The 24075-nt window shown below is 38.3% G+C and overlaps 1 protein-coding gene across 1 annotated transcript; it reads left to right on the forward strand.

Annotated features, from left to right (window-relative positions):
* The first annotated feature begins 4505 nt into the window (after positions 1-4505).
* LOC104221860 (uncharacterized) lies at positions 4506-21485 on the forward strand. The gene is made up of 10 exons (XM_009772998.2): positions 4506-6098; positions 6583-7056; positions 7154-7455; positions 14739-15461; positions 15542-15820; positions 15972-16133; positions 16217-17152; positions 17256-17471; positions 19046-19306; positions 20877-21485. Exons 1-10 carry the CDS (start codon positions 4715-4717, stop codon positions 21219-21221), a joined length of 5082 nt encoding a protein of 1693 aa, XP_009771300.1. The 5' UTR covers positions 4506-4714; the 3' UTR covers positions 21222-21485.
* The last annotated feature ends 2590 nt before the right edge of the window (positions 21486-24075 follow it).

Raw genomic sequence — 24075 nt, forward strand, 5'->3', positions numbered from 1 at the left:
TTATCCCTATCTTCTCGGTTGACTATCTCATGTCTTTTCTACTTAAATATCATGGTCAAGGTTAGTAGTAAGCATCAAGTAGGCTTGCTTGACTGGGTCACCTCGGTCAAGCGTTGGTCCCGCTCCCCAAGGTCAAGGCGTTATAATATTTACTACTATATTGGAGGTAAGCAATTTTCACTTGGATTTGGCTTTATATCTTGAATCCCCATGAATTTCTACATCTAAAACTTAGATTTTTAAAGAAAAATTTTGGGCTTTTGTCTACAACTTAAGAGAATAAAATTTAGAAAATTGAGAGTTGATTTTGACTTAGTTTTAGAATCTAATCATATATTTGAACTCATGGGGTTTATGTATAGATTTACCCCTTGACTCGAATTTTGACTGTGTCTTCTTTAGGTATCTTATGTCCAGGCAGACAGGTCAAAAGCTGTTGATAACCTGGCGGCTGCTTCAGAGCTTCAGATGCCAACCAGTCGGCCGCGATCTTACCTTCTCTCTTCTCTATGAGTATGCTTACAAAAGCACTGCCAATCCCTTTGAACAAGATTCCAGCAAGCTTGGATCAGTTGTGCTTGAGGGTGATTAGAGGAAATCAAATGAATCACAGCATGCAAACAATATTCAAAATCAGTTTCAAGAATGACCTGCTTGTAACCCAAATCCCATGCCAACATAAGGCCACGTTTCAATACCCATGTTTCCCGAAGCGACACTTTGTTCCACTCCTTTCATTTATACTTTAAGCGCGATTGCTATAATATATACTTCCTCGACCACTTTAAGGCAGATCGATCTTAAGAAGATCATTGCTTACTCCTCAGTAGCTCATATGAATCTGGTGACTATTGGTATGTTTAGTCGGGCGGCGGCCGTTAGGTCACCTATTTTGAGTTATGGACACACAAGGCCAAAACATGTGTGCCGGGCGCGCGACCCATCAACCTACTAGCAATGGGGGAGAAAGCATAGCATGTCGCAATAAAAGCTTGATTCGAGGCGTCAGCAAAACACTGCCGTCTGTTCCAAAAACAAAAGCCCCTTAGCGCCCCGGGACGGGAGTGGGGGACGGCCCTACGCGCAGGCAACAGCAGCACCGGCTCTACGAAGTCAGAATCGAATCTTTCTGTTGGCTTTCCCAATTCATTCGTGAATAATAATTCAAGGGCGTGAAGCGAGTACTTCTAGCTGCTTCGCCTGCTTCTTATTATGGCGGCTATGTTTTCGTGGCGAAAATGAACGAAAAGCGAGATGAGCGTGCTCTTTTCAAATCGATTGATAGATAGCCTATTAAAGATCGAAGCTTTATTATTTGGGATTGTTTTCTATGGCTTTATTTGACATTATTGAGTTATTTTTGGCCAGATTCGAGTTGTTCAGAAGTGGTTTCTAAAGGAAAGGCGATTTTGGAGGATTGATTTGGTCATTTGAGGTAAGTATCTTACCTAATCTTGTGTGAGGAATAACTCTAAAACTGAGACCTTATTTGTCTAATTGTAATGTATGTGATGTGACGTATATGCGAGGTGACGAGCATATATGCGGGTGCTATGTATGAAAAATGACCGAATTAGACTCTAGATTTCTACTATGCCTTGATCTGATTGTGTGCTCTCTATAATACATGTGTAATTCTTTGTATGACTACACGAGCTTACCTTTTAATGCTAGAGATCATGTGTTAGGATTATAATTTTCTAATTGGCCAAGAGGGTATTTGTGGAATCATTGCTAACCTAATTTGGCCATAGTCATGCTTTATATGTTGAACTCTCATCCGCGATTTTATTATTATCATGTCCTTGTACACTTTGTTGATAATTTATGATCATACAACTTTTGATGGTAATTTGGCATATTGCCTTGTTACGATTATAGCACATGTGGAAATGTTGGGCGGATTAATTGGGTGTTGGCACAAGATTTTGCCGTACAATTTGTGATGATATTGTGGCACGAGATCTTTGTCGTGCGATTGTGATTATTATTATGCACATATGGCAGAATAAGGGTGGTTATTCTTGAATATATACATGTGACAAAATAAGGGTGGCTATTTTTGATTATGTACATGTGGCGGAATAAGGGGGCTAATCTTGATTGTGCACGTGTGGTGGAATAAGAGTGACATTCTTGTTTATGAAATGTGGAGTATAGGGGTGGCATTCCTGGTTAAGCAAGTGAATTATTCATGCTCGTTATGCACCATACATGAATTCATGTTGTTTTTAACATGCTAATCTATGCCTCTATTATTTGACTGATAATTCCTTTGTGAGACACGATTTACCTGTGTTGAGTTGATAACTCTTGTTTTCGTCGTGTTGATAGTACTACATCTCATTGTATTATTGTTGCCAGTTATTTGAGATATTGCACAGGTTATCTGATTAGTGAGTATCACATGACTTGAACCTCGTCGGTACAATACCGAGGTTAGTCAAGATACTTATTGAGTACATGTTGTTTCGTACTCATACTACACTTCTGCATATTTTTGTGCAGATCCGGATGCTGGAGGTAGTGGATCTTACGAGTGAGCTTGTGACTGTTCGAGAATATTCAAGGTAGTGTTGCTGGACGCCGCAGACCCTTGGAGTCGACTTCCCTCATTTGTATATTGTTGTATTACTTTCAAACAATATTTTACTTATTGAGACTCATTATGTATTTTATTTAGAGCTCATGACTCGGTATTACCTGGTTTTGGGAAGCTTGACTTATGTACCTACGTTTTGACTTTATTGAGGCTTTATTCCGCATTTTATGTTAAAAATTCAGAGTTATGTGTATTATTTTGATGTTTTGTATTATTGTGTGAATGACTCACCTAGTCTTAAAGGTTACGTGCCATCACGACCAATGATGAATTTTTGCATCATGTAACCCGAGTCCCTCCGGGCTCCATCCGATCATTCCTACAAGTCCAAATACCCTATATGAAATTGCCCAAAGGCTTGAAACACCCAAGTGAACATCACAACAAGGAATTACGGCTCAAACCGAATAGAATATCTCTTAAATTCTTCAGTCTTCATTCTTTCAAAAGAGTGCGCGAATCACACTTAGACACTTCAGATAATTTTCAAACTTTACACACAAGTTCAATTCAACTATACAAACCTATCCAAAGTCTTGAAACACCTACCGAAGTCCAATAACATCAAAGTCAAACTTTACTCAAACTTATAAACTTTTAAGTTATTCAAATTGCAAACTTTCAATAAATGGTGTTTTGAATTCTTGTAGGAACCTCTAAAATTGAATCGGAACATTCGTACAAGTCCAAAATCATCATACAAACCTATTGGAACCATAAAAATATGATTCCGAGTCTGTTTACCGAAAAGTCAAATATTAGTCAACTTTTCTAACTTAAAGCTTCCATTTAGGGACTAAGTGTTCCAAATCACTTTCAAACTACTTGGGACCAAAATCACTCATACCCGCAAGTCATAAATAACAAATGGACCTACGAGACGTCTCAAATCATGGAATGAGATGCTAGAACTCTAGACGACCGACCGGACCAGTACACATACCAACAAGTCAAATACATAATCCAAACTTATTCCAGGGCTCAAACTTTAAAAAATAACGACAAAATCAAGAATCGAAGATCAAATCCATCTCTTAACTTCTTTTTTTTAAAACGATAAAAACGGATATATTAATACTAGTTAATAAGAGAGTTCTTACATGAAACAACATAGTCCCTAAGGACATTCCTATTGTTTTTGACTATTAGACTCTTACAAACCAAGGAACTTAGTGGTTTTATCTATCTCTTAACTTCCAAACATTCCAACTTCACCGAATGCCTCCGAATCACACTTAGACCTACCAAATTACAACCAAACTTTGCACACAAGTTCCAATCAACTAAATGTATCTGTCCAATTCTATATCTCAAGTAATTTTTTTTTTACTTTATTTTATATTTTAACCTACCCCAAGGTATAATAGTCATAAGCTATCTCAATTTATATTTTTTTTATATTTTTATTTTCTTTCTATTATGTATATTTTTTTAAAAAAATTTCACCTCCATGTTTCTAGCTAATATAGAAAGAGAGTTGATGAGTGGATCTATATATAACTATATAGATATAAAAATTAGATTTGTCTAAAATTTATTTAGATTATGTCTTAAAAGTGCCAAATAATCAATACACCACTTGACTTAATCTCATGCTTCACTACCTTCTTTTAAAATAATATAGATTTTGATTTTCTTTCTATTATATTTTAATTAATTTTTCACCTCCATGTTTCTAACTAGTTTAGAAGTGTCTTAAAAGTGCCAATTGGTATGATGCTTAACTAACCTATTTCTAATATAATAATATTATAATATAATAATGTAGAAGATATTATATAGATGTTAATGTGGCGTTTAAAAAACATCCGTATAAGCAAGATGTTGTTTAGGCAATTTACCATAACATAATTTAAATTTAAACATAAAAATTGCAGCAGAAGAATAAAATGACAAAAGAAAATAGTTTGAAGACGAGAAAGGGTAGTAATCTCTCTTTCTCCCTTTTATCATCACATTCACACGCAGCTGCATAAACCCCATTTCTCTCCTCTTTTTCTCCTTTCATCATCATCCCTCAATAAGTAAGAACATATACACGCACCAATATACACACAGAGACGAAGGAATAAACTTAATTCTCAATTAATTGAAAAAAAAGGAAAAAAGAGGATGAAAAACAGCCACAGCCCCCATCATCAGAACCTATCGTCCGCTGTCGAAACGGCGGTTCCTTCATCATCAGCCGAGCAATCTCAGCCCTCCTCCGTTGCCCCACCTTCGATGACTTCATCTCCTGCCACGTCATCATCGGAGAAACCAACGGCGCCGGCGGAGGACGTAGCTGCTACCCGCGACCCTACCTCCGTCGCCTCGGCGGCGGAGTTTGTGACAGTCGAACGTCGGAGCGAATATGGCGCCGTTTGCAAATGGGCGATAGCGAATTTTACAAGAGTAAAGGCGAGGGCGTTATGGAGCAAGTACTTTGAAGTCGGCGGTTTCGATTGCCGTTTGCTAGTTTACCCAAAAGGTGACTCACAGGCATTGCCAGGTTATATCTCTGTATACCTTCAAATTATGGACCCTCGCAATACGACGTCGTCTAAGTGGGACTGTTTTGCCAGTTACCGTCTTGCCATTGAGAACCCTAGGGATTCCTCAAAGTCCATTCATCGTGATTCGTGGCATCGTTTCTCTTCCAAAAAGAAATCTCATGGCTGGTGTGATTTCACTCCTTCAAATTCCATATTAGACCCTAAATTAGGGTTTTTATTCAACAATGATTGCATTCTTGTCACTGCAGATATACTTATACTTAATGAATCTGTTAGCTTTTCGCGTGATAACAACAACGAATTGCAGTCGAACTCTGTATCGAATGTAGTGGTTACTGGTTCCTCTGGGGATGTTCTAAGTGGGAAATTTACTTGGAAGGTTCATAATTTTAGCTTGTTTAAAGAAATGATAAAGACTCAGAAAATTATGAGCCCGATTTTTCCAGCTGGGGAATGTAATTTGAGGATTAGTGTGTATCAGAGCGCAGTAAATGGGGTTGAGTATTTGTCGATGTGTTTAGAGAGTAAGGACACTGAGAAGACATTGATTTCGGATAGAAGTTGTTGGTGCTTGTTTAGAATGTCAGTGTTAAATCAGAAGGCGGGTTTCAATCATATGCATCGGGATTCTTATGGAAGGTTTGCTGCTGATAATAAGAGCGGGGATAACACGAGCTTGGGGTGGAATGATTATATGAAAATAGTTGATTTTATGGGTATGGATTCAGGGTTCTTGGTAGATGACACTGCTGTTTTTAGCACTTCGTTCCATGTTATTAAAGAGCTTAGTAGCTTTTCAAAGAATGGTGGACTGATTGGGCTGCGGAATGGGAGTAGTTCCAGGAAATCTGATGGTCACATGGGGAAGTTTACATGGAGGATTGAGAACTTTACAAGATTGAAGGATATTTTAAAGAAAAGGAAGATTACGGGGCTTTGCATAAAGAGCAGGAGGTTTCAGATTGGAAACCGGGATTGTCGGCTGATTGTTTATCCCAGAGGTACGCGTTATGCCGCCTACAGTAATCTCATAACATATGAAAACTCAAATATGTTCCGGTATGCTCACAGCTGCTTTCATTGCCTTTTTAGTATGGTGTTAGTTGGTGAGGCTTGGTTTCAGTACGTAAACAAGTTCCTTCAGTATTTTGCTATGGTAAATCTGATATCAAGGCTCCACAGAAATTAGAGATATGTGTTCATGTAAAATGTATGTATTTATCTGATCATGCAAAGTTCTTGCCTCCAGCATAAATGACCTTTTCTGTCATAATTTTTGTGTTATGCTGCTTGTTCGTGCACTCTCAATTGCTTCTGCTGTCGTTTGTTGAGCATGTAAATTCATGAGCACTATCAACACCCGTTCCTCAAAATATTTTAGACATGAAGCTTCCTTGTATATCTTCACGCATTTAGCCTTTTCCTTGTAATTAAATAAGCTCAAATGACATAACTGATGTGTGCTACATTTATCCACGGAATCAGGGCAGTCTCAGCCACCATGCCACCTTTCAGTGTTTCTTGAAGTTACGGATTCAAGGAATAGTAACAGTGACTGGAGTTGTTTTGTGAGCCATCGTTTGTCTGTTGTGAACCAAAAAATGGAGGAGAAGTCAGTAACCAAGGAATCTCAGAACCGGTACTCTAAGGCTGCAAAGGACTGGGGTTGGCGTGAATTTGTGACACTCACTAGTCTCTTTGATCAAGATTCTGGATTTCTCGTTCAGGATACGGTTGTATTTTCCGCAGAAGTTCTTATCTTGAAGGAGTCATCCATCATTGAAGAATTGATAGATGAGGACATTGACCAACCAAAGGCTGGTTCTCAGCTGGATAAAGCGGGGAAAAAAAGCTCTTTTACGTGGAAGGTGGAGAACTTTTTTTCCTTCAAGGAGATAATGGAAACACGGAAAATATTTAGCAAATATTTTCAAGCAGGTGGATGTGAGCTTCGTATTGGTGCGTATTTTCCTGTAAACCCTTTTGTTAAAATTTTAACATTGTCTGCGTCCCATGGTTGCCAATTACCAATCGTGCTTCTTGTTTTACACCGCAGGTGTATATGAGTCTTTTGACACTATATGTATATATTTGGAGAGTGATCAGTCTATTGGCAGTGACCCGGAGAAGAATTTTTGGGTTAAATACAGGATGGCTATTCTTAACCAGAAATGTCAGTCTAAAACTGTGTGGAAGGAATCTTCCATTTGCACTAAAACTTGGAATAATTCTGTTCTTCAATTTATGAAGGTATCAGATATGTTGGAATCAGATGCTGGGTTCCTTGTACGTGATACAGTTGTCTTTGTTTGTGAAATTTTGGACTGCTGCCCTTGGTTTGACTTTGCTGACCTGGAGGTTAGTGATCAATCTTTTATCTAAATAGGCATTTCTTGTTAAGAGGAACTACCTGCAACTTCTCTCTCTCTCTTTCTCTGTCTAATCTGTGTGATCATAAAATTTCAGTTACCTTCATTGGCATTTGTTCCACTAAGGGAAAATTTAACAACAACAACATACCCAGTGAAATCCCACATGTCAGGTTTGGGGAGGGTAGTGTGTATGCATGTCTTACCCCTACTTCGTGAAGATAGAGAGGTAGTTTCCGATAGATTGTTGGCTCAAGAAAAGCATAGTCACAAGAGTAATGAAAAGGAAATACAGTTGTTAAGAAGCTATGGAAGAGAAGCAGTAGCAACAACTAGAAAAATAAGATAACCGAAGCAAAAGAAACAACATGTAGTAATAGAAATCTAAGACCAGGAAATACGAGAATAACGCTTGACTACCTACTAACTTACTACCCTAATTCTCTACTCCACACCTTCCTATCAAGTGTCATGTCCTCTGTAAACTGAAGATGTGTCATGTCCTGCCTGATCACCTCTTCCTGGTACTTCTTCGGCCTACCTCTACCTCTCTTTGAACCCAACATAGCACCAAGGGAAAATTTATATTCATGAAAAGCAAGAAGCTCATCCCATCTCTCTATTTAGTTAACATTTAACAGTGAAATATGTGCCTATGTAGTGGAGGTTTTTGAGTCTTTAGGTAGTTATCAGAAGATGGGGGACCGACCCGGGGGTGGGGTGGGGTGGGTGGGTGAGTCTTTAGGTATGCCATGAGGGAATAGGTAGTAATTAAAATCTAAGAGCAGGAAATATGAGAATAACAGGGAAACAGGTCTGAAAAATAAATACGCTCGACTACCTACTACCCTAATCTTCGACCTTCACACCCTCCTATGAAGTGTCATGTTCTCTGTAAGCTGAAGACGTGCATATCTTGCTTGATCACCTCTTCCCATTACTTCATTGGCCTATCTCTACCTCTCTTTGGACCCACCAAAGCACCAAGGGAAAATTTATACATGAAAAGCAAGCAGCTCATCCCGTCTCTCTATTTAGTTAACATTTAACAGTGAAATATGTGCCTCCGTAGTGGAGGTTTTTGAGTCTTTAGGTAGTTATCAGAAGATGGGGGACCGGTTGGAGGGGGGGGTTAAGTCTTTAGGTATGGCATGAGGGAATATGAAAGTCAGACGTTTTGCTCCCTCTCTATATGAGCTACAAAGAAAAACGCTAATGTTACTTTGGGGTGTGAGATATTTACAGTTTGCTAATTATTTACAGGCAAGAACAATATGAAACTCTCACATTCTGCTCCTTCATTAGTTCATTTTATGAGGTGCAGAGAAGTATTGGGAGTAGTGCACCTGGGGTATAGGAATTTTTTTCAGCTTACTAATGAATTATAGATATTAACCTTAGGTTCTCTTTGAGAATGTCTCGATTTGTATTCTGCCCTCTTTCCTATCTCCCTACTTTTGTTATTTTTCTTTTTTTTTTCTCTTTTTGCGTTGTTTGCAAAAAGAGGCTAAGACGACAACTTTTGCTCGTCTGTATGAGGAACTAGGGAACAAAGGAGGGGAGAAGAAGTTATTCCGACTCGCTAAGGTGAGAGAGAGGACGGCTCGGGATCTGGACCAAGTGAGGTGCATAAAAGATGATGACGACAAAGTTTTGATGGGGGATGACCAGATTAAGAGGAGATGGCAGACCTACTTTCATAAACTTCTGAATGAAGAAGGGGATCGGGATATTGTGCTAGGTGAATTGAGAAATGCCGATAGCCCCCATGAATTAAGTTATTGTGGGGACATTGAGGTCGATGAGGTCATGGAGGCAATGCGTAAGATGAGGAGGGGCAGATCTACCGGGCCAAACGAAATTCCGGTTGAGCTTTGGAGGTGTGTGGGTAGACCAGGCTTGGAATGGCTTATTGGGTTGTTCAATGTTATATTTAAGACTAATAGGATGCCTGAAGATTGGAGGTGGAGTACAATGGTTCCGCTGTATAAGAACAAAGGCGATATCAAGAGCTGTAACAACTATAGAGGTATCAAATTACTGAGTCATACCTTGAAAGTCTGGGAGAGAGTGGTAGAAATGAGAGTGCGAAAGACGGTGTCTATTTCAGATAACCAGTTCGGGTTCATGCCGGGGCGATCTACCACAGAAGCCATCTACCTTATTAGGAGGATGGTGGAACAATACAGGGATTAGAAGAAGAATCTCCACATGGTGTTTATCAATCTAGAGAAAGCGTACGACAGGGTTGCTAGGGAGGTCTTATGGAGATGCCTAGAGGTTAAAGGGGTCCCGGTTGCCTACATTAGGGTGATTAAAGACATGTATGATGGAGCTAAGACTCGGGTTAGGACAGTAGGAGGCGACTCCGACCATTTTCCGGTTGTTATAGGGTTGCACCAAGGGTCTGCGTTTAGCCCTTTCCTATTTGCCCGGGTGATGGATGCCATAACGCATCATATTCAAGGGAGGTGCCATGGTGCATGCTATTTGCTGATGACATAGTCCTAATTGACGAGACACGACGCGGCGTCAACGAGAGGCTAGAGGTTTGGAGACATGCCCTTGAGTCTAAAGGTTTCAGGTTGAGCAGGACGAAGACGGAATACCTCGAGTGCAAATTTGGGGCCGAGCCGACGGAAGCAGGAATGGAAGTGAGGCTTGACTCTCAAGTCATCCCTAAGAGGGGTAGTTTCAAGTACCTTGGGTCAGTTATTCAGGGGATCGGGGAGATCGACGAGGATGTCACACACCGTATAGGGGTGGGGTGGATGAAGTGGAGGTTAGCGACGGGAGTGTTGTGTGACAAGAAAGTGCCGCCGTTACTAAAAGGTAAGTTTTATAGAGCAGTGGTTAGGCCTGCTATGTTGTATGGGACCGAGTGTTGGCCGGTTAAGGACTCGCACATCCAGAAGATGAAAGTAGCAGAGATGAGGATGCTGAGATGGATGTGCGGGCATGCAAGGATGGATAGGATTAGGAATGAAGATATTCGAGAGAAGGTGGGCGTGGCCCCCATAGAGGACAAGATGCGGGAAGCAAGACTCAGATGGTTCGGGCACATTCAGAGGAGGAGCACTGATACACCAGTGAGGAGGTGTGAACGACTGGCTGTGGTGGGCACGAGGAGAGGTAGAGAGAGACCTAAGAAGTATTGGGGAGAGGTGATCAGGTAGGACATGACACGACTTAGGATTACTGAGGACATGACCCTTGACAGGGAATTGTGGAGGTCGAGCATTAAGGTTGTAGGTTAGGGGGAAGTTGTGAATATTTCTACAACGCACTAGAGTGAGACTAGCCAGTTAGGAGTTAGTCTTAGGATGCTACTGATCAGCTACTGATGCAGGGCTTTATCTGTTGGATATTAATATACTTTCCATCCTTTTTGTATTTTCTATATTTCTTATATTGCTGTTATTTTGTTATTTTATGTTATGTATTTTATGTTATTTTATTATGAGTCTATTGATAGTACTAATATATCGTCTCTTGTTGCTCTCTTGAGTCGAGGGTCTCCTGGAAACAGCCTCTCTGCCCCTCGGGGTAGCGGTAAGGTCTGCGTAAATATTACCCTCCCCAGACTCCACTTGTGGGATTATACTGGGATGTTGTTGTTGCGCTGTTTGCATTTCCTTTTCATATTTCTATCACAAAAAATAGTTGGTGCTTATATGCTTAAGTTTTAAGGGGTCGTTTGGTAGGAGGTATTAGAAAAAATAATGCAAGCATTAGCTCTATGCATTACTAATACCTTGTTTGGTACATTTTTTCAACTTGTATATAACTAATAGCCCGTTTGGCCAAGCTGCAAAAATCGGCTTACTTTGAGAAGTGCTTTTTTCCAAAAGTGCTTTTCTCAAAAGTACTTTTAGTGAGAAGCAGTTTGTGTTTGGTAATTAGTTTGAAATGCACTTTTGAGCAGCAATTAGTGTTTGGCCAAGCTTTAAAAAACTGCTTCTAAGTGTATTTTTCTCAAGAGTGTTTCTCAAAAAAGTGCTTTTGGAGAGAAGCTACTTTTTCTGCTTCTCCAAAACTGCTTCTGCTTCTCCTCAAAAGCACTTTTTTTCCTTCCAAAAGCTTGGCCAAACACCTCAAATTGAGGCCAAAAGTGCTTTTGGCCAAAAAAAAAAAAAACACTTTTGACAAAAATAAGCTTGGCCAAACAGGCTATAATACTTGTATTAGTTATACATCATACTTGGTATTATCCTATGCATAAGTAATGCATAGAAAACCATGGCATTAGTAATACCAAGGCTTTAATGCATGCATTAGCATGGTTAAAGACAAAATTGTATTTAAAGTCCCTTAAATCTAGAGAATATGGAGGGCATTTTTGTAAGCAACTATTTTTCTTAAAAATTATGCAATGCATTATAATTTTAATACGCCACACCAAACATTAGATAAGAAATAATATTTGCATAACTAATGCTTGCATTACTAACCCATGCATTACTAATCCATGCATTACTAATACGCCTTATTCCGCACTATTCTTATACACCCTACCAAACGACCCGTAAGTGTAAAAAGGAACATTAAATGTCAAATGTCAATGTCATGCATTGCTGTTCAATGTTCAATCTTTTTTTTTTTGATTTGCACCGGGTGTCCGAGTCTCTAAGAGCCCCGACTAATCCCGGGGTGCACAGGCCCTCGACAAGGAGTTTCCCGCAAGTGCACCTCGGTTAATTCAGGTTTTACCCGGTCCGATGACCCTCAGAAATTATTTGCACCCAGTGGGTTTCGAACTTGAGATCTTGAAAGGTAGCGAACCCCAAGGCTCAAGTCAATTGCCACCAGGCCAACCCCTGAGGGTTCAATGTTCAATCTTATTTTTGTTGAATTTCAGAATTGGCCTCCGTAGTACTGTAGCTTGGACTTGAACCTGGTCTGTCTGTTTTTATTGTGTGGGTATAACGGTATCCGAAACCCACCGGCCCGACTAATCTGGATTTGTGCTACGTAGGCCCATTAAAAGGGGAAGCGCTCCCTACCACGAGTTACTCCATTCCCAGGACACGCAATATGACAGTGTGCAATACAACAAAAATATGCACATACACATACTTCAAATGCCCCTTACCCCGTATGAAACTTCATTTGTTCCATAAAAAATTGCCAGTCAATGAGTTTTATTTGACTGTAGTTTTCTCCAAACATTTGTTTCATCTTTCTAACCATAAAATTATGATTTTACTTTTTGCGTAATTGACAAAAATTATGTTTGCTTACTTGATAAAAAAATGTAATTGACAAAAATTATGATATCGTATCTGACTTCACTCTGAAGTTAGATGCTTTGACTTCGAACCTCGCCATTCTTTTTGGGTAATGGGTATAATCTTCTTATATTCTTACCAATAAAGAAAAGCCATGGACATCCTAACTCAATATTCTGCTAATGTGTATGCTATAACATTATATCTACGTACCAAAGTACTTGCTCCAATCCAACTGACTCAAGAATCTATGTAAGACAAGACAATTTCAAGTGACCCACTATGATATTACACCGAGTTGATCTATAATCCTACTTAGGGTTTGGCCCATTGCTATCCCTAGCCAAAATTCATCCCTATATTTAATCCCTTAGTTAAAACCCTTAACTCTCAACTATCTAACCCATCATCTAGGATACCCATTTATAGATAATGATAAACTACTAAACTAGAGCATAAAAATTACCTCTTTGAGCCCACAGATTGAAGAAATCTCGGATTTGAGTAGTAGGGTTCTTATGGTGAATCTATGAGATAGTCAAGAATATGATTGATGGTTAGATTGTTAACTTAAGTAATCCATGGATTAAAGGGCTCAATCCCACCTTACCCCAGTGTTTCTTTACGCCCATTTTATGTCCCAACGTCTCCTCACTCCTTGCTTTAGAGAAAGCTTCTGCTATTTTTTTTTTTTTTGTATGAAGCAAGAAGATTTTATTGATGGCATCAAGAAGATGCATAAAGTACAAAAGAGGAATTACATCATAAGACAGTCAGCCTTAATACAAAAGAGAGCTAGGCTAGAGCTAGTGAGCTGATGACGTCCAAAAAATTAATAGGGCAATTAACAGGAGCTAAGTTATGCCAACTATAAAGCCATAAAAGACATCTAGCCTTGAGAGCGGGAGCGGGAATTGATGTCCCATCAAAACATCTGCAATTCCTTTCCGTCCAAACACACCAAAAAATACATGCAGGAATCGTTTGCTAATTCTTCTGATGGGCTTATCAACTTTCCATAGAGATCAGCATTCATAGGCATCGTTAATACTCTATGGCATGACCCAGCTGAGACTAAACATAGAGAGAAACATGTACCAAATATCTGAGACAACTGGACAACGTAGCATTAGGTGTCTGTTGGTTTCTAACTGCTGTAGGCACATGAAGCATCTGCTAATGGTTGGAATGCTTCCTTCTGCTGATATTATCCTGGGTTAGACATGCTTCATTAAGGGCTATCCAGCTGAAACAAATGACCTTAGTAGGGAGCTTTATTTTCCAGATATACTTCCAAGGCCATCTGTCAATAATCTGATTGAAGGAGCTCAAACATAAGTAGCCTGCTATCACAGAATAGAAACCATCCTTCCACTTCAGGCTGTCAGCAGCACCTTGCCTGACAGTGTCCTTCCAATTTAGCTCACATGTTCATTAGTTGAGGTAGTTCCCAGTCCTGAATATTCCTCCTAAACTGAATGCTCCAGGTATAGTCTTGCCAATTCTGTGAAATGGTGGAGTCTTGATCTTGAGCTATCTGTACAGGCTTGGATATTCGTTCATTAGTACAGACCCCTCTAACCACCTGTCCTTCTAAAACTTGATGTTGGTGTCATTGCCCACTTTAAATGAGGTATTTAAGAAGAATCATTCCATAGTTATCTGATGTTTTTCCATGTCCCAACTCCATGTGGGCTCCTGAATAAATTAGTATACCAGTGGTTTTGAGAACCATGATTTTCCATGTTCCAGTTCCATGTGGGCTCCTGGTTTTGAGAGAAGTTTCTGCTATTAGTTCACCGCTTTCAGCTTCTTCAGAAGCTGTGTCTTTGTGTTTTCTTCTTTTTTTTTTTCAAATAACCAAACCACCCCTGCTCATTACTTGGGGCATTACATGTGGCTTGGTCTGGCAGTGTTTGTTTGCATGCTTCTACATCTCTTCTCCCATGAATATTAGTTGCTAGTAGAATATTTATTTGATTATTTCTAAGATCTTAATTTCTCCATCTGTTTTGTGTTTTTTTTTTTAAATAAATTTTTCTAGGTGTTGGCTTCTGAGGATGATCAGGATGCTCTGACTACTGACCCTGATGAACTCATTGACTCGGAAGATAGTGAAGGTATCAGTGATGAAGAGGATATCTTCAGAAACCTTCTTTCTGGAGCAGGGTTTCACCTCACATATGGAGATAATCCATCGCAGCCACAGGTCACTCTACGGGAAAAGCTCCTTATGGATGCTGGTGCAATAGCTGGGTTCCTGGCTGGACTTCGTGTGTATCTTGATGACCCTGCTAAAGTAAAGCGTTTGCTCCTTCCTACTAATATATCTGGCTGTAGTGATGAAAAGAAGGGAAATAAAAATGACAACTCCTCTCCCAGTTTGATGAACTTGCTGATGGGGGTAAAAGTGTTGCAGCAAGCAATCATTGATTTGCTGTTGGATATTATGGTCGAATGTTGCCAACCTTCAGAAGGAAGTTCTAGTAGTGAGTCATCTGAAGTGAAGCCTAAAGCTTCTCCAGATGGCAATGGAGCAGCTAGTCAATTGGAGTCTGATAGAGGTAATGGTGCAAAAGAACCTTTGCAACTTTATGCCCATGATAGACTGGATACAGTGACGGAGGAGAGCATGGATTCATCTGCTGTCCAAAGCTCGGATATTGATGGGATTAATGCACCTGAAAAGGCTTTCTCTGGGCAGCCTATATATCCACCAGAAACATCTGCTGGTGGCTCCTCTGAAAATCCTTCCCTTCGTACTAAGGTACAACCACTATCTTCCTGTTGAAGTTTCCTGGTTTGATATGTCTTGGTATAGACCATTCACAGAGTTTTTAATTTCAGACCAAATGGCCAGAGCAGTCTGAGGAGCTTCTGGGATTGATAGTAAACTCCCTAAGAGCACTAGATGGAGCTGTTCCACAAGGTTGTCCTGAGCCAAGGAGGAGGCCACAGTCTGCCCAAAAGATAGCCCTTGTATTGGATAAAGCTCCAAAGCATCTACAGCCGGACCTAGTTGCATTGGTTCCAAAATTGGTTGAGCATTCAGAACATCCACTTGCTGCTTATGCTCTTCTAGGACGACTTGAGAAGCCAGATGCTGAACCCGCATTAAGGATGCCAGTGAGATATTCTGAAAGTTTCTTCTGTTTCTTCAATCATGCGTGAAAAATGATTGTACCTTTGCATCATTTCTATTACATAGAGCATTTAGCATTTAGCACTTACGAAGTGGCAATTTATCTATCTGATTGCTTAAGTGTTAATCTCTCAGGTCTTTGGTGCCCTTGGCCAGTTGGAATGTAGCAGTGATGTGTGGGAACGTGTTCTTTTCCAGTCATTTGATCTTTTAGCAGATTCCATTGATGAACCTCTTGCAGCAACTGTTGACTTCATATTCAAGGCTGCCCTTCATTGTCTACATCTTCCAGAAGCAGTATGCATAAGATTTGGTTTTATATATATTTTGGTCTTATTATGCACCCTTCTACCAGTGTAATATTTTGATTTTCGCTGCAGGTCAGAGCCGTACGTGTCCGGCTAAAACAACTGGGCACTGAAGTCTCCCCATGTGTTCTTGATTATTTGACCCGAACTGTAAATAGCTGTGCAGATGTTGCAGAAGCTATTTTAAGAGATATTGATTGCGACAATGATTCTGGTGACAATTGCTCGGCTGTACCATGTGGGATTTTCTTATTTGGTGAAAGTTGTCATACTTCAGAAAGACCGCCTGAAGTAGATGAGCAAGCTTTCCTTTCTACTCATCATTTTTCTGATATTTATATACTTATTGACATGTTATCAATTCCATGTCTTGCCGTGGAAGCTTCCCAAACATTTGAGAGAGCTGTAGCTCGAGGGGCCATTGTGGCTCAGTCTGTAGCCATGGTCTTGGAAAGACGTTTTGCTCGGAGATTACATATGACCTCTCAATATGTTGAAAATTTTCCGCACACTGACGTGGTTGTGGAAGGGGAAACCATTGAGCAATTGACAGCCCAGCAAGATGATTTTACTTCAATTTTTGGTCTTGCTGAGACATTGGCACTCTCTAGAGATCCACGTGTAAGAGGTTTTGTAAAGTTGCTTTACACAATATTGTTCAAGTGGTATGCAGATGAGTCTTATCGATTGAGGATACTCAAGAGGCTTGTTGATCGTGCTACCAGTTCAACGGAAAGTGCGCGTGAAGTAGATCTAGATTTGGAGATATTGGTAACCTTGATATGTGAGGAGCAGGAAATTGTTAGACTAGTCCTAAGCATGATGAGGGAGGTTGCTGAACTAGCCAATGTTGATCGTGCCACACTTTGGCATCAATTATGTGCTAGTGAAGATGAAATTATACGCATTCGCGAGGAAAGGAAAGCTGAAAATACCAGTATAGCTAAAGAAATAGCTATCATGTCCCAAAAGCTTAACGAATCGGAGGCTACTAATAATCGTCTCAAGGTATCTTGGTCATTATTGTTTATATTTTAGGATATGTTTGCTTGAAAGAATATCTCATTCTCTTTCTGGTGAATTTTGATTTGACAAAACCTTGAAAAATCAGTCTGAAATGAGGGCTGAGATGGATCGGTTTTCTCGGGAAAGAAAGGAACTCGCAGAACAGATACAAGAAGTTGAGAGTCAAAATGAATGGCTACGATCTGAACGGGATGATAAAATTGCTAAGCTCACTGCAGAAAAAAGAGCTCTTCAAGATCATTTGCATGATGCCGAGGCACAACTTTCCCAACTGAAATCACGGAAACGTGATGAATTAAAGGTCTGCATTCCATCATTAATTGGCATGTATTGTTGTTTACATTCTGCATTTCATCATTAATTGGCAAGTATTGTTGTTTACATTTAATCTTAAGTTTGTTAAGTAGCTTTCAAACCTTTATGACCCTTAGTTCTTTGACATTTCTTCTCTTTTATTTTTTCGCTTCCTGGTTTTACTTTTTTCTTTCTCTGTTGAAAGCTCTTATTTTGCCTGTTGATCATTTACCAATTTAGCCGTGATTTCCGGTCATTTAATTAAACGAATCTATATTTCCTTAAAAGGTAGAATTTCTTTGAAGATTGATATTCCTAGTGTCATATCACCATATTTTTATTTACAAATGTCAATTTAATTAAAAATGGGGTCCAATGCTTCGTGTTTCTTAAAGTGCCTTTTGGTGCAACTTACCCAAGTAGAATCAGTTTCAACTCTTGCCAGTTCCTTAGGTTGACTATGAATCAGACCATGTGGTGTTCTTATTAGGTTTGTCAATCTTGATTAGGGTGCTCTTTTGATCTCGTAGCTTTATATACAGATAGTTAATGAAAGTTTTGATATCAGAATAGTATCATTCATTCAAAGACTATACATTTATAGGAGAAAACAAATCAATAAAAAGGGAAATAATCCCTTGATTCTAGATTGTCCAGAATTAAGAGAATTCTAATCTGAATCTAATCCCTAAGAATCTGAAACTTCTTATCTGATCTAATTTGATCCCACATGATCATAATCAGATAATACAAATCAACTGGTTATTAAGCCAGTAATCTTTCATGTTCAATCAAATGATAATATCAGCGTTGTCTGCCACTATGTATATTATATTATTTCGTTCAGGCCTTTAATGTCATTCCCAAAAGGATCAACTCCTTTTAATATGTAGATGCTAATTAGTCTTTCTAATCCCATCTGCTGTAATATAACTTGTTGTAGGGCCCACTGGACACAAAAAACAAAATTTTACCAGGGTTCATTTTCCCCCCTTCAAAAATAACGGTGGTGTCCGTGCCAGTTTGCATGCACCTCGACTATACCACCGGGTACTTGCTACCTCCTACCAGCATAGGTACTAAGTAACTCTGCCCTCCTAGGTTTAGGCAAATTGGAAAGAAATCACTTACTCTTTTTCTTCTTTGCTGGTTTTTGAACCCTGGTTTCCAATGTATAGGCCACACCCTTGAGTGCAACATTTGTCAAAGGTTCTTTTGGTGTAATATCCATATTTGCCGTATGTTTTCTTTTTCTTGGACTCCATAACTAGGCAACCAAATAATTTGAGACAAAGGAGTATGCTTTGTGCAACCAAATAAATTATTCTTCTTATAGAAGCTTTTAGGGAGTGCCCCGAGTCACTTTTCTGGAACTGCTGAATGGTTCGATCTTTTTCTTTTGGAATTGCAAATATTTAAAAACTTTTGACGGTCTCTGCTTGTAATTGTTGCAGATGGAAATTCCTCTTTGTTAAATTTGTTATGTGTTTGATTTCCTTCTGTTTTCTTTGGGGTTCCCTAAATGGATTCACATATTACATGTTTTTCTCTTTCCCTGACTGTAAACTATCAATCTTGCAGAGAGTGATGAAGGAGAAAAATACTCTTGCAGAAAGGTTAAAGAATGCTGAAGCTGCACGGAAAAGATTTGATGAGGAACTGAAACGTTATGCCACAGAGAAAGTGACCAGAGAAGAATTACGAAAGTCACTTGAGGATGAAGTACGCCGGTTGACTCAAACAGTTGGGCAAACGGAAGGGGAGAAACGTGAAAAGGAGGAGCAGGTTGCTCGTTGTGAAGCTTTTATTGATGGAATGGAATCCAAGCTGGAGGCTTGCGAGGTTTTTGTTCTTGATACTTCTTTTCCTATTTCTTTGATGCCTCGTCTTCTGCCTTAATTATGGTTGTGGTTTATATCTTTTATGTTTTGAAAAAGTAAGAAAAAGGATATTTTATTATTTGGTCGAATTAAAAAGGAACTTTGAGGTTGCTGAAAATTAAAAAAATGAAAATTGATAAATTAAGCGATGAAGCCGTCATAGTATTTTGTTTAGCTCCTGCCAGATGAAGGATGGAAATTTGATCATTTATCTATTTGAGTGTTATAGAGTATATTTTTCTTTCAGCAATGTTATAAAGGGGGTAGAAGATTTTTGTTGTAGAGCCGCATGCGCAAAAGGTCACTAGTAGGATTGCTAAATTCTATCCTTTTTCTGTTCTTCATCTTCTTTTCGCCTTCTCATGCAAGATAAGGAAAGCTTTTATTTTGTTATACATCGGAGTAGAGCCATTTTTAATGGGCTTGGCTTGTGAGGTCGGCCCAACCCAACCCATTAGTTGGGTGGGGTTGGGCTACGATATTTTTGGCCCATTTAAAACTGAGCTTCTTAGCCCAGCTCCAATTGGCTCGCTGGCCTCAAGGGCTAGACTAGGTTGTCTCTTAAGGCAAAATATTTTAAAAAAGAATTTGCCAATTCGGTCAACTTATATGTTAATGTATTGATTTAATCGAATTTAAGATGTAAGCGAAATTTTAACTCATTTGTGCTATTGAATGTGTACTCAACATTCTTAGAAAATTTTCACTGATATGCAAAATTAAAAAGTTTTATACAATTTGGCTTTCTTTTCAAATAGGTGGTAGGTATCTGAACTTTTTCCTTTCAATTAGGTAATAGGTGTCTGAACTTTTTCCTTACAAATGGGTGGTAGATAGATGTGTTCCAATGAATATGGTGAAACGCATGTCCTATTCATATATGAATTTCTGAAGTTCATTGAGCATCATTTACCAACTTCTTCTTCCAAAATTATACTATTTTGTTCATTCTCTTTTTGTTTTGGTTGTAGCCATGGAAGAAGAAAAAAAGAAAAAAAAAAACCTTGAGTAACATTACTGGTGGCAACTGACAAACTTATATATTTTATTTTTAAAAGAAAAGTTGAAGGGCTAGCCCACAGCCTGCTTTGGGCTGGGTGTGCTAGCACTTTGAATGTCCTTTTGAGATGTATGGCAGGACTGGGTTAGGCTGTTGAATTCTATAGTGCGCGAAAGTTGGGTCAGCCCGTTCGACAGCTCTAAAATTAACGTACTGAGTTTTTGTTGTTGGTTTTCGAATGCACATTTCTTTCACTTTCTGTAAAGTTGGCAAAGCTGCCAATCTCTTTGTAATTGCTTTGCTCTTTTCTTTTTGTTCTCTTTTATTTATTTTCCTATTCTGATGATTCGACCATTTAATCTTTTTCCCCCTTGAGTTTTTCACCTTCATCTGTCTTTCTTCCACATCATATGTGATCTTTGTTACTGTACAAATTTGGCTCAATTTGGTGCATGTTGCTTTGTATTTGTGTGAAACTTACTCTGATGGGCATTAGGTATCAAAGTTGATTCTTTTGTTGCTTCATTTTCAGCAATACATCCGTCAGCTTGAATCATCACTTCAGGAAGAAATGTCTCGGCATGCCCCACTGTATGGAGCTGGCTTGGAAGCTTTGTCAATGAATGAGTTGGATACATTATCACGTATTCATGAAGAAGGACTCAGACAGATCCATGCCATCCAACAGCGTAATGGAAGTCCAGCTGTTAGTCCTATAGTAATCCCCCATAACCTTCCGCCTACTCATGCGTTGTTTCCTGCTCCTCCTCCTCCAATAGCTGTTGGAATGCCCCCACCTCTTGTTCCGAATGGTGTTGGGATCCACAGCAATGGCCATGTAAATGGTTCTATTGGCCCCTGGTTCAATCATTCTTGAATCTGGGTCTAGGACGACCCTTCTTATGATCAAGGTGGCTAGTTGTTTCATTCTCAAGCCTTGCAGCTAAGTAGGAGAGCAATGTGCAGGCAGTAGGTTTGGTCATCTTTTGTTATTTTCAAGCTCTCTTGGCGTAGGCTGGTACCACTGTGGGAAAAATTGGTAGGCGTTGTCCAATAGCAACCAACATTTCAAATGCCACACTTATTCACGTTTTTTACTTTTTCGTCAAATTAATTAAAATGCATTAGAAAGTTTTGATTACTGCTTATCTCGTATTCACAGAAACTCTCAATGATCGTTCGTGCTTCCTAGTTATTTTCGGGCAGGGGCTAATTATAAAAATAATTGAAAAATATCCTGGCAGATGCCCTGTTATCTGTAATTTGCATTGGTCTTACGGTTTATTTCTTCTTCCCTTTACTCCTGTGTCTTGAATTTTGAGAATATGGTCTGATCACAGCTGCATTTTCCTTTCTTCGCATGTCTCAGCTTTCCAGATCGTATGAATTGGGTTGATCAGTTCCCTGGAATAGCACTCGACAGAGTTGGAAACTCTCTAGTCTCATCCTCATTTTTTTTTTTGGGGGGGGGGGGGGTGGGGTTGCAAAGTTCAAGGGATATTGTCGACAGTTAAGACTCAGTAGGAGATCATTTGTCATTGGACCCCAAAATATTAGGAAATTGACAATCTCATACTTAAAATACAGTCAGTGCAAACACACGGGCACACATTTTTTGCCGAGCAAGAATAACATTAACCAGAACAAGACTGTAAAATGACGAGGATACTGGTGACTTAGATGACAGTAACAGAACACAATTCAACTTTTCAATCGTGTTGATAGCGGGATTGTCAACGTCTTTTCTATTTAGCTTTGGAATTGTTGCACAAATAGTTGGTCAGATTCACTGTTTACTTTTTCTATTTGGTGTACATAAATTATACACACAATATATATATATACACGAGCTCTTTACACGTGCGTTGCAAATGAATTCCATATATATAAAAAGTGTATATATATATATACATACACTTTTTCTATTTGGTGTACATAAATTATACATATATATATATATATATATATATATATATATATATATATATATAGACACACACACACACACGAGCTCTCTACACGTGCGTTGCACGTGAATTCCATATCATTTTTAGAATATATATAGTAAAAATTACTCAATGCATATATATTTGAAAATATTTAATTTAATTTATTTTAATTATAATTTAATTGTACCAAAAAGTTAGCATTCTCGTGTAATCTTAAGATCTTTATAAATAAATTAAAGTCAAACAAACATATTCTTTAACCAACTCTATTTATGTTCTTCTAGTCATTTGTGATATTTTCATATCCTTCCTCCATACTAATATCAATTGTATTATCAAGGTTGATTTATTTTTTCTGCAATATTTTAAGCCTCAGGAATACTATTCCTGTTTTAACGAATATGTCATGCAAAAACTTTCAATTTCATCATATATATCTACAAGTAATATTTTATTTATACATCATTAAGTGTTAACAACAACAATAACAACAAACCTAGTTCGATCACAATAGATGGGGTCTAAGGAGGGTAGTCTGTACGCAGACCTTACCCATACATCATTAAGTGTTAGAATCCAAATAATATCATTGATGGATATGTAAAAAAACGAATTGCATAATAATTAATCTTTTATCTACCTATTAAAAATTAGGTAATCAAGTAAGATAAAATTAAGGGGAAAGTTCCGTATATTCTATGTACTATTCAAAAGTATTCAATTTCTTCTTCTTCAATAAATTTTAGAGCTTTATACCTTCCTCTTGTTACCATGGTCCTTTCTTCACATTAGTTTAACATAGTAAGGTGATTTCTCTTTTCATTCCATTTAACTAAATGAGACTTCTTTAAATAAATAAGACTAAAATTCAAGAGCTTTAAATGACCAATGTGGAGCACAAATTTTAAATTGTTCATATTTTTTGTTGTCGAGCATAATACATAAAATATTAATATGTTACGCTTATCTCAAGAGACATCAAATTTATGATAACATGTCACTAACTGTTAAACAATATTTATGTAAACTTTAATTTTCTCATGATCACAAAAATATTTCTAAATATTAATTTAAGCTTTATTTATATCTTTCAACCTTGAAAATAATTATCCATAATATTTTATGCATGCTTACAAATTACATATTAATTAATTAATTTTATTTGGCAGAAGGAAAAACGAAATTAATTTATAACCATGTGTTATTTTTAGTCATCACATACCTGCAAATTAATATATTTCAAAATCGTAACATAATAAATATCTACCATAACACTTGTACAAAATAAATTTCATAAATAACAAATGGTAAATACTAATATAAAAACAAATTATAAGTTCTAACGAGAAATCAGTATTTATCTTCGTCAAACTGCTCCGATCACTCCAAGCAACGGCCATAAAGAACATCATTTGGGCCCGAAAAATCATGTCACTTGACACGTTTGAAGACATTCCTCTGTCACAACATTCATGTTTTCGCTCTGTCACATCATTTAGTGAACAGTTGAATATATGTAATTTTGCCAAATTAATATTTCAGATAACCACATTAGAGATGAGAGAAATTGAGCGACGAGGAGATCGACTTGCAGTAAAAGTTGAAATGGTTTGTTAACAAACTACGTTAGAATTAGAATATGTACCTTGCAAGAATTCATGAAACTCTAGTGGAACTCCTATTATCATTTTATACTCCTACAATCCTATGCAGAGAGCAATGTGAAGAATATTTTGCAGGCCTTTAGATTCAGGCTCTTACTCTTGTGTTGTCTCTCTCTCC

The sequence above is a fragment of the Nicotiana sylvestris genome, chromosome 2 (genome assembly GCF_000393655.2).
Source record: "Nicotiana sylvestris chromosome 2, ASM39365v2, whole genome shotgun sequence".
Lineage (NCBI taxonomy): Eukaryota > Viridiplantae > Streptophyta > Magnoliopsida > Solanales > Solanaceae > Nicotiana > Nicotiana sylvestris.